Source organism: Syngnathoides biaculeatus, chromosome 13, assembly GCF_019802595.1.
Source record: "Syngnathoides biaculeatus isolate LvHL_M chromosome 13, ASM1980259v1, whole genome shotgun sequence".
NCBI classification, from domain to species: Eukaryota; Metazoa; Chordata; class Actinopteri; order Syngnathiformes; family Syngnathidae; genus Syngnathoides; species Syngnathoides biaculeatus.
The window spans coordinates 14,677,872-14,689,036 of NC_084652.1; the positions used below are offsets into that span (position 1 = coordinate 14,677,872).

Here is an 11,165-nt window from a genome sequence, read left to right on the forward strand (position 1 = left end):
TATAATCAAACTCATATGGAATTGCTAACCAAAAACACACAAAAAGTATTGTGTATGATCCTCATCCTAACCCAGTAGACAGCTTGTAGTTGTTGGAAAACAAATGGGAGCCAAAAGTTTGAGTGGATGAATGAAGGACATGGGTTGATGGCTTTCACAAAAAGCACAATGAGGGGGAAAAAAAGATATCCTGCATGTTTTTAGAAAAACAAAGGTCCATGTTATCTGTCCATCTGTGTACATATTGACATATATATTATAAATATAAAGTCTCCTCAAATACTTTTTAGTCATCCTCATATGACATCTGATAAACTGTATGTATCCATTGTTAAATAAAGCATTTCTCCCATTAAAAAAAAAAATCATTATTTTACTGTGAACAAACATGAAATGTTGTGTCATGGCGCTTCTCCATTGTGACTATTTGGATGAAAGAAATAAAACTCATTTCCAGCAGCAACAACAAGAGCAAAAAAAATCATTATTGTGGGAGATTCTTTGTCCTATTTTTTGGGCCGGGTTTATGGTGGATTAAGAGAACTCAAATTCAGTGGTGCCTTGAGATATGTTTAATTAGTTCCGCCTTGTACCTCAACTCATCTCAAAGCGTTTCCCTGTTGAAATTTATGGTTGCTATTAGCACTGTTTTACTTGATAAGAACATAGTCATCATTAAAAAGAATGTAACGAATCAGACAGTTATTGCATTATGATAAATTGAAGTTCTTTCAATTGTGTGACTTGGCCACCAGGGGGCGATACTAAATCGTCATGCATATAAACAGACGTTTCACAACTACTAAGCGACACTGTAACCTGCTGTAGTTGTATTCTCTTTCTGTAGAGCATGAAGAATATATCTGCGTAAGTATTGTCTGTCTACATATGATGCTGCACTGTTTGTGTTCAACTAAAACCATGCACACCACCACTTGATGCTATTTATTGGTCCATCTATAGTGTTTGGATTCTTTTTCTTTCTTTTAGCACAATACACTGTTTTGTGTTTGACCCTGAACATCAACTGGGAGTGGCAGGATAGCTTGAAGTATTTTTTTCCAAGGATTGTTCAATAACTGCCGTATTCCTGCTTGTGGGAAGTTGTGAGACAAGTTGTTCCTAATATTTCGTCCTAATAGCTGATGGAGCAAAAGAGGTCACTGTACTTAGAGGTACAACTTCAAATTAAAGTTAAAAAAAAAAAAAAGAAGCTCTCGTATTTAAGTACAAACATAAGAATTTATTTTTGACATGTTTGATGACTTCCCCCCTTTTTTCTTTTGCTCCCATTTTGCTCATTCTAAGAAGAATAAAAATAATTCAGTGGAGCCAGCTTTGCTCCAGTCCAAATGAATTCTGACACTATAATCAAGACTGAGCTAATAGGTCTTGCAAGAGTGATTTTTTTTTTTTTTTTTTTTTTTAAACTTGAGAAAACGACTGAAAAACTACACAAAAGATTAGACTGAGACTGACAGAAGTTTGTGGTTTTTAGGCTGGCACAAAAGATTTACCACAAATCATTCTTGTAGGTGGGAAGAGTGTTGTTCGGCCTTTCTGAAAGAGGTGACATGGGCCCTTTGTGGATAGGAGGAGCTCCCAAAACCTGGACTACTACAGCGAAGGTGATCAGAGACAGGTAGGAGAGTACTTGGTGTATCTTCTGAGAGGATTAGAAATGAGCTCATTAGAGGGACATCCCAGGGTGAGATGCTTTGAAGCCAAAGTTAGAGAGAGCAAAGTTTGATGGTTTGGACACATCCAGAGGCGAGAGAGTGAGTATATTGGTAGAAGGGTGCTGAGGATGGAGCTGTCAGGCAATAGAGCGAGAAGAAGACCAAAGTGAAGGTTGATGGATGTTGTGAGGGAGGACGTGAAGACTGTAGGGGTTAGAGAGGAAGATGCAGGAGATAGGCTCAGATGGAAAAAGATGACACTGTGGCGAACCCTAACAGGACAATTAGAAAGGAAAAGATTCTTGTAGGCGATGACATCACCTTTTCTTTTTATGTGATTTTTACATTGCGTTGTGAAGTGTAGAGGTATAAAAAAGAAATCATTTTGACCAACTACGGTTTAGAAAGTACAGATATCCATTTCCAAATTTAGGGAGTAAAAAAAAGATAAAAACTCAAAAGTACACATATAACTGAAAAACGTCCTTAAAATCCCTGTCAAGTGAAAATAAGTCTTCTAAATTATGCACATGAGAGGGAAGCGTGTTGTTATAGGGGAAATCCACTGGTTTGCATGAACAATGTATCCAATAGGTCATGTAATATGTACTCTATCTTGACAATGTGATGTTAAATCCTCTCTCATTTAATAGTGTTTTGAGAAGATTTTTACTGACAATTACGAATTTGTAGGGGCGCTGACATTTTCGCGAGTCACACGACTTATGTGTGCGGATGTGACGTCTACCATGCCGCAACAAAGGCTCGATTACATGGGACACCATATTAATGCCCAGCGCTGAATTCTCAGATTTATACTCATATGATTAAGAAATCGCAGTATCGGTTGATCGGGTAGATGGAGGAATACTTCCATAAAGAGCGGAGGAGCCGTGAGCTCGCTCCTCACTGAGCCAGGAGCTCACTCTGCCGGGGAGCAAGCTCACGGCTCCACCGCTCGGCGGAGTGAGCTCGTCTGACTCCCCGTCATTCCGCCAGAAGAACCATCCGAATATTCAACGTTATTTACAGCCGAGCGGCGGAGCTCGCTTGCAGCGGCATTATTTACAGCCACAAGTTCAAATTTGTTTGAAAGTACTGCTTTGTCTTCCCGATCAACCGAGTGGTCGAGCCACTCACGGCCGTGCCGCTCACGGCTGTGTATGAAAGTATTCCTCAGTCTTCCCGATCAACCGATACTGCTATGTCTTCATCAGATGAGTATAAATCTGAGAAATCTGCGCTGGGCATAATGTTGTCCCATGTAATCGAGCGTTTGGTACGGCACGTAACATACGCCCACGTAGGTCATGCGACTCACGAAAATGGCGGCGCCCCTAAAAATTCGTAAAAATCTTCTCAAAACACAATTAAATGAGAGAGGATTTAACATCACATTGTCTAAATAGAGTGCATATTTTCACCTTTAACAACCCTACCAAATTTGTGACGACAGGCACAAGCCACCAGCTAGCTCCTGAGCTAACGTGCTCCCGGGCCTCCTCTGTGCCGGCGGCCTTCTCATCCGCGGGGTCAACCTTCTCACTTGAGAATTACAATAACGACACCGATCTGTTTTGTGAATTGTGGCATTCAGGAATGATGCATTTTTGGTGTGGTACTGGCACTTTGGTGTGCGGGTAGAAAAGAGGACTAATACGTGTAACTTGCAATCATTCACAAAATCTTTTGTACTGCCCAAAACTGCCCTCCGATGAAGCTAAATACAATTCAGTAGGTGACTGCAGTTCAACACCAAAACTTGGACCTCATTAAACTGGTCACAGGATTCCAACTTTGGCCATCTTGCTTATATTTTGACAATGTCAACATCGCAGTCAGATAGGCGAGGACACAGCCGACCTCTGGAGGAGTTTGTAGAATTTGCCCTGACCGTATCTAGAAGTCATCCGCCCCCCCGCCTTCCTGCTGCATATCTCAACCGACAGATGAGCAAGACACTGCGTCATTTTCACCAGGCCCACCAGAAGGACTCCGCCGGCCAGCATCAGGCTCGGCCACAGCAGAGCATGCAGGGTCTTCGTCAGTGTGTACTTTCTGCTCAAGATGACATCCCCGGGGTGCCTGGCAAGGTCTGTGAGGCATGAGGAGGCGCTTCCCACCTGAGAGTCCAAGTTACTTTTCACCTTCAGGGCTTCACCTTCAAGTTCTGTTTGATCCATTTTACATTTGGGGATGTAAAAACACTGCAAAGGAAGAAATAGACCAATAACTACATTGTTGACATTACTTGTGATCATCAAATAATAACATTCTGTTCTCGTTGTATGTATGTATGTATGTGTGTGTATATATGTATATATACTGACTGACAGTATACTGTTGGACAGTATACACCCATCTATTTTCCAACTCGCGTATCCTCACAGCAACTTTAAAATAACTGTTAGCAACTAAGGAATATACAGTCAATGATTTTTGAGCCTGTTCTAGCGCAAATTGTTTTTATACCATAAAAGGCTGAAGGTGCAGTGTAGTGTCATAGACAGATACGACAGAGTCCTTCATGAATCAACTTTCATTTATGTTTACCTTGGGCGTCAGTAACACTGACTCCTCGTCATAGTGCAGAAAAGCTTTTTGATTGGAGCCCGTGAGGTTAACGATGACCGCCAAGCACGGCATGCTGCTCACACCTCTGCAGTCAACCCACTCGGCCAAGATTTCAGTGTGCAGCAGCACACAAATGTCCTCCTCCTCCCACTTACTGCAGCACAAGACAAAAGCAAGCACGAGTTCAGAAAAAGCCACGCTCGGGCATCCTGCACACGCTCACAATGACAAAGAAAACAATGTTGGCAAATGTTTATAGATTTCTCATTGGAGGTGGGGGGGGGGGTCTGTATATATAGTACAGTACAGTATATCCTTACTCACACACATCCACATCGCTGAGAGCCAATATCACTGGGACAGAAGATACAACAAGTGCCTGTAGTTCTGCTGCACTACAAATGTGAGTACTTTTGCCACCTCTGATGCAGTGCACCTGAGGTACAGTGAAGAAAATAGGTATTTGAACACCCTGCTATATTGCAAGTTCTCCCACTTGGAAATCATGGAGGGGTCTGAAATTTTCCTCGTAGGTGCATATCCACGGTGAAAGAGTTAATCTAAAAAGAAAAATCCAGAAATAACAATGTTTGATTTTGTTTTACAATTTATTTGTGTGATACAGCTGCAAATAAATATTTGAACACCTGAGAAAAGCAAAGTTAATATTTGGTAGAGTAGCCTTTGTTTACAATTACAGAGGTCAAACATTGTTCACCAGGGAGGGATTTTGGCTCAGTCCTCCTCACAGATCTTCTCTAGATCACACACATTTCTGGGCTGTTGCTAGAAACGCAGAGTTTCAGCTCCCTCCAAAGATTTTCTATTGGGTTTAGGTCTGGAGACAGGCTAGGCCATAACAGAACCTTGCTATGCTTCTTACGGAGCCACTCCTTGGTTTTCCTGGGTGTGTGTTTCGGGTCATCGTCATGTTGAAAAACCCAGCCACGACCCATCTTCAACGCGCTGACTGAGGGAAAGAGGTTGTTCCCCCAAATCTCACTATACATGGCAGTGGTCATCCTCTCCTTCATACAGTGCAATCGTCCTGTCCAATGTGCAAAAAAACACCTCCAAACCATGATGCTACCACCTTCATGCTTCACAGTAGGGATGGTATTCTTGGGATGGAACTCTTCATTTGTCTTCCTCCAAATACGGTTAGTGGAATTATGACCAAAAAGTTCAATTTTGGTCTCATTGACCACAAAACTTTTTCCCAAGACTCCTCTGTTTCATCCAAATGGTCATTGGCAAACTCAAGACGGGCCTTGACATGTGCTGGTTTAAGCACGGGAACCATCCGTGCCATGCATGATTTCAAACCGTGATGTCTTCGTGTATTACCAACAGTCACATTGGAAACGGTGGTCCCGGCTCTTTTCAGTTCATTGACCAAGTCCTGTTGTGTAGTCCTGGGCTGATTTCTCACCTTTCTAAGGATCATTGAGACCCCACGAGGTGATAGCTTGCATGGGGCTGCACTCCAATTGAGATTGAGCGTCATGTTTTCCATTTTGTAATGATTGCTCCAACAGTGGACCTTTTTTCACCAAGCTGCTTTGCAATTTCTCCGTAGCACTTTCCAGCCATGTGGGGTTGTACAATTTTGTCTCTGGTGTCTTTGGACAGCTCTTTGGTCTTGGCCATGTTACAAATTTGAGTCTTTCTGGTTGTATGGTGTGGACAGGTGTCTGTTGCATGCAGCTAACGACCTCACACAGGTGCATCTGATTCAGGATCAAACATGGAGTGGAGGTGGACTTTTAAAGGCGGACTAACAGATCTTTGAGGGTCAGAATTCTAGCTGATAGACAGGTGCTCAAATACTTATTTGCAGCTGTATCACACAAATAAATTGTTAAAAAAATAATACATTGTGATTTCTGGATTTTTCTTTTTAGATGATCTCTCACAGTGGACATGCACCTACGATGGAAATTTCAGACCCCTCCATGATTTCTAAGTGGGAGAACTTGCAATATAGCAGGGTGTTCAAATACTGATTTTCTTCACTCTACCTATTAACATGCGGTTTGACCATTGTGATTCCAACCACGAAGAACATGAGCGCGGAGAAGGCCATCATGCTGAAGCCCAACAGGATGGCTCGCTCTTCCCCGATGCTCGTCACTGGCTTCTGGCTACGCACTCGCGGCTCCCCGTGGTCTTCCGCAGGCGCGCTGCCATCTTTCTCTTGGGCCGTCACCCTGTGGAGGAGCTCTCTGGGTCTCTCACATAAACAAAAGCAGACATTAATACATGGCGTGTATGAATAGGAGCTACTACGGACACAATTCAGGATTATCTGAAATGGAAGCGTTTCAGTTGGATGTGCGTTTCCATGTTAAATGTGAAAGTTTCTGTCATGTGTATGAGATCATTTCAGTAGTACTATATGTAATAAAATTAAGCCAATTCAGTAGTGCATAGAATTGTTTTAATAATGTGTGTAGGAGGAGGTTTTTGTAGTGGATGTGAGAGAAAAACAAATCAGTGGCCTGTTTAAGTCTTTCAGAAAAAAGGGTTGCACATGTGTGAGAGTATAGCATTTCAGTAGTAGTCTTGTCATGGTTTTGCTATCTGTCAGTGTTCCAATAACGCATGAGAGAGCATCATGTTTGTTAAGCGTTCCACTGGAGTGTATGAGCATTTCAGTGGTGCGTGGGTAAGGATTTTAGAAGTGGGTCTACGTTGTGTGTGAGAGAGTATTTTTGTTCTATGTAAGAGTGCTGAGTAGTGAATGAGTAAAAGGTTCAGTAGAATATGAGAGCGTTTCAGTAGGGTGACAGGAAAACTTTCAGTTGTGCGGGAAAGACAAAGTTTCTGTTATGTGTGAGAGTTTTTCAGTCAGGTTTGTGTGAGAGTGTCTCTGCAATGTATATGAGGAAAAAACATCAATAGTGTGTGTGTGAGAGCATTTCCGTGGTGCGCATAAGTGCAAAACAATTCAGTAGTGATGTGAGAGTGTTTCGGTAGTCTGTGTGAAAGCATGTCACTTGTGTGTGTGAGGCAATCCTGAATTATATCTCTGATGGCCCCCAAAATCGATTATTATTATTATTTTCATTATTTGACGTCTCACATCTCAACAACTTGCTGAATTGTATTTGGATTAGGCCTCTTCTAATTTCTCATTTCACATCATATTCCTTTACATTTAATAATGAGAGTAAATGTGTATCACTCATCTTTTTTTAAACAATCTTCATTTTTGTCCTTCTATTTCTAGGAAGCGTTTGAGAATATGAAATCACCTCCTGTCGGTGTTTACATTTGAATATCCAAACTCAATGAACCAAAACTTGATGAAATTGATGAATTCCTCAGAACACTACAGCGGAAGTATGTATTATACATATGACATATTGCTATATTATCAATTAGTGGTACGTACAGTATGCATTGCAACCAAGAACAGCCAAGAAATAGTCACCGTTCACACTATTGCTTTGGGCAACTTCTAATATGTGGTTTTATTGAGCAAATTATGTCAAGTGAGAAGTTATTAAAAATATATTTTCTCCTACTACTGTTTTAAAATGTCCTCTGTGGGACTACTAGATCAATGTGCTTTATCCATAATGTAAAGTAAAAAATACCTGTATGTCTATTTATGAGTGCACTTTTTGGTTTTGGCACAGGGCTTAATATAAACAATATTAACGGTTACCTTTTGGTCCATCCCTTTGCCACGGAAACACAGCGAGATGAAATGTTTCATTTAACAAGAATGACTTTCAACGGACACACTAAATATTTAATGTCACACTTAGGATGACAATGACAAAGTCAAAGCAGGCAAAGCTCTTCCAAGTCAGGCTACGAAAAGACATTTTCGATAACGCGGGATGTGTGATTACGTGTCATCTTACCCTTTCAAACAAGACACACAGCCCCATTTGAAATCCGCTAGGCACAATATGCGCGCTAAAGATTTAAGGTTTTAATCTCTGAATTTTATTTTTTTTCTTCAAGTCATAACAACCAAGATACTATTTGCTCTTTGACTCAGCTTATCTGAAAACTACGCAGCCCCAGACATGGGGAACATTTTTTTAAAAGTGGCCACATGATATCGGCACAAAAATGAAAATTTGAGAGCCGGAAATGCTCATTTGTGACCACAAAAATCTGCATGATCTGCACAATAAATACTTATTCGGGGCTGCGAAATAGCTACAACTTGACCACAAAATACTATTTTGCAGCCATGAAATAAGTAATCCCTAATGTGTACAAATGACTAAATCGTTACCAAGAAAGATGTATAATATGCAAATGAAGTATTAATTTGTGGCCACTAACTCGGTATAACGTGTAAGAAATGCTAATTTGTGGCAACAAAATATCTGTGCCTCCTCTATTTGAAAGTTGGATAAGCAAATGGAGGACAGATACTCTAGTTACAATAACATAGAGTTCTACCCCACATTGGACTGGGATAGTATACTTGAGACGGCACGGGGACGCATCTGGGTAAATTGTTGGGCTCACAGTTCTGAGGTCCAGAGTTTGATACTGGCCCCGCCTGTGTGGAGTTTGCATGTTCTCCCCATGCCTGTGTTGGTTTTCCTAAGGCACTCTGTTTTCCTCCAACATCCCCAAAAACAATCATTATTTGGAGACTCGAAATTGTCATGAGCAAGGCTGGACCACGGCCAAGAGGAGCGTGGCCTGGCCACCGCTCCGAGCGGTTTCATCTCTAACACCTGTCGCCGGTCACAGCTATGTCACATGAGGCACTGTGATTAGACAACGCATTTAAGTTGGAGTTTTGTCACTGGTTTTTGCTAGTTCATTGAGTATGCTTTCCCGCATCCAGGGTTACTCCGCCACCGCGCCATTACAGTCCAGTCACGCTTTTGGTTATGCTCTTTAGTTGACTCATAGTTGTTTCTTGTGTTTTGGACACTGCCTTCTTGGACTGTGTTGTCGTGCACAACTTTCATTTATAATAAAACCCACTGAACGTCATGTCCTCATCTTGGAGTCCTGCATTTGGGTCCGCCAGTGCACTGTTGGTTCGTGACAGAAATCGCCCATAGGTGTGATTATAAGTGCGACTGGTGTCTGTCTCCATGTGCCCTGCAATTGGTTGGTGACCCATTGAGGGTGTCCCCCACCTACTAGTGGGATAGGCTCACAAAATGGATGTATGGATGGATAAAATCCTTGAATTGGATTTTAGTCTGGGGATGAGGTACAAAGACATTTATATCACCTATGACAGGGTTGTGTTCAAATATCACATGCTTATTTATAACCCAGTGACTATTGATGTTAATCGTTAGCCCATCCATGGCATTTTCCATTGTGCATTAGCTCATGGCTATCAGGGGTATTCCTAAAACAAAGCTATATTGTTGTAAATACATGTGTAATTCTCATAATTTTACATTTAGTTTGTTAGTAAACTTCAGTGGAGGGTGGCAAAAAGACAAAAAACATATTGAAGTCTTTTTTTAAGTATTGTTCACTATCAACTAAACTACTGCTTATTGTTAAGTGAGTTGGGCTGTCTGTCTCTAGTGGAGTGTTTATCCCTCAAGTAAAAGCAAAACATCAAACGAACAATAGCCCGTGTCTCGAAAAAATTAATTCAGGTCCCTTGTCTCCCAAGAAGTTACAAAAATCAATATCATAAATGCACATTTGTTTCCATGAAGTAATACATTGCATTGCATATTTCCTCACTTTTTCCATCTGTTTTTTCCGAGCCCATTTTTGTAATTTTCCTTTTTTTTTTTGCAATGTGGTGCTCCGTCAAAAACAAAGCCGCTAATGCAGAATGTATACCCCAAACTCCCTCCCAGAATATTAACGAGAAGCCGAGTCAAACTCGTTTTTAACGATCTCCAAAGAGTCTGGCCGGCCAGGTCGATGGTCCTCCTACCGTCTCTGCCGCCTGCGAGCACCCTGCAGGTTGATGTTAATTGGGATGCTGAATGATCTCTGGGGAGACGCCGTGTTCAAGAACATACCAAACTCTGTTCTCAGTCACTACCGGGCCCAGATATCTGCCTAACAAGATGCGCTCTCTCTATCTATCGATCTAAAAGTCAAATACAGTATCTCTGTGTTCAGCAGCTGAATGTAGCTTATCTTCTGCATGCTCCAGAGCTCACGGTGACAAAACTGAATGAACGAGAGCCAGCTGCTAAGGGAACAACCCTGTTGTTTACCCAGACTCAAAGGTGAGGACGAAAAACACCCTCCACCCTCATGCCTGTTTCTATAGAAACCAGCCCAGGTAAGCCAGGTATCGATACTTAATGGCCTCTCGGTGGGCCTGGGAAGGTGAAACAAACATCACGACTTATTTGAACACTGATTAAAGCAGCGGAGCAGATGCAGTCTGTTGGATCGATGTGTCATGCGCCAAAAATCAACTTCAGCGCAAGATCAATGTATACAGTTTTAATTTGTTTGGCCATCTTTGTAACTCAAAACATCTTCCCTCATTACATTGAATGACACATTTCAGCAAATACTGTATATTATGAGTGAACAAGAGCAATGGATCCATCCATCCATTTTCTTTGCCGCTTATCCTCACAACGGTCGCGGGGAGAGCTGGAGCCAATCCCAGTTGGCAACGGGCAGGAGGCAGTGTACACCCTGAACTGGTTGCCAGCCAATCGCAGGGCACATCAAGACAAACAGCCACACCCACAATCACACCGAGGGGCAATTTAGAGTGTCCAATTAATGTTGCATGTTTTTGGAATGTGGGAGGAAACCGGAGTGCCCGTTGGGAAACTCACACAGGCATGGGGAGGATGTGCTCCACACAGGCGAGGTTTAACCTGGGACCTCAGAACTGTGAGGCCAACACTTTACTAGCTGATCCACTGTGCCGCCACAAGAGCAATGTATCACACAAAAATATTGTATAAACAATACAAAAAG

The 11,165-nt window shown here is 41.9% G+C and overlaps 1 protein-coding gene across 1 annotated transcript; it reads right to left on the minus strand.

Moving 5' to 3' along the window:
- Positions 1-2,641: 2,641 nt before the first annotated feature.
- kcnmb3 (potassium calcium-activated channel subfamily M regulatory beta subunit 3) lies at positions 2,642-10,348 on the minus strand. Its single transcript, XM_061839217.1, has 4 exons — positions 10,150-10,348; positions 6,275-6,478; positions 4,233-4,407; positions 2,642-3,886 (listed from the first exon to the last, which is right to left on the minus strand). The coding sequence occupies exons 1-4, from the start codon at positions 10,233-10,235 to the stop codon at positions 3,518-3,520; spliced, it is 834 nt and encodes a 277-aa protein (XP_061695201.1). The 5' UTR covers positions 10,236-10,348; the 3' UTR covers positions 2,642-3,517.
- Positions 10,349-11,165: the final 817 nt, after the last annotated feature.

Bases quoted from the DNA above. Each gene is read 5' to 3' on its own strand.
- kcnmb3 (XM_061839217.1), bottom strand. From the start codon at position 10,235: ATGTTCTTGAACACGGCGTCTCCCCAGAGATCATTCAGCATCCCAATT. The intron at 6,479-10,149 runs GTAGGAGGACCA...TGAGAGACCCAG, and splicing joins GCTCGCAGGCGGCAGAGACG to AGAGCTCCTCCACAGGGTGA. The intron at 3,887-4,232 runs GTAAACATAAAT...CTTCCTTTGCAG, and splicing joins CAGTGTTACTGACGCCCAAG to TGTTTTTACATCCCCAAATG.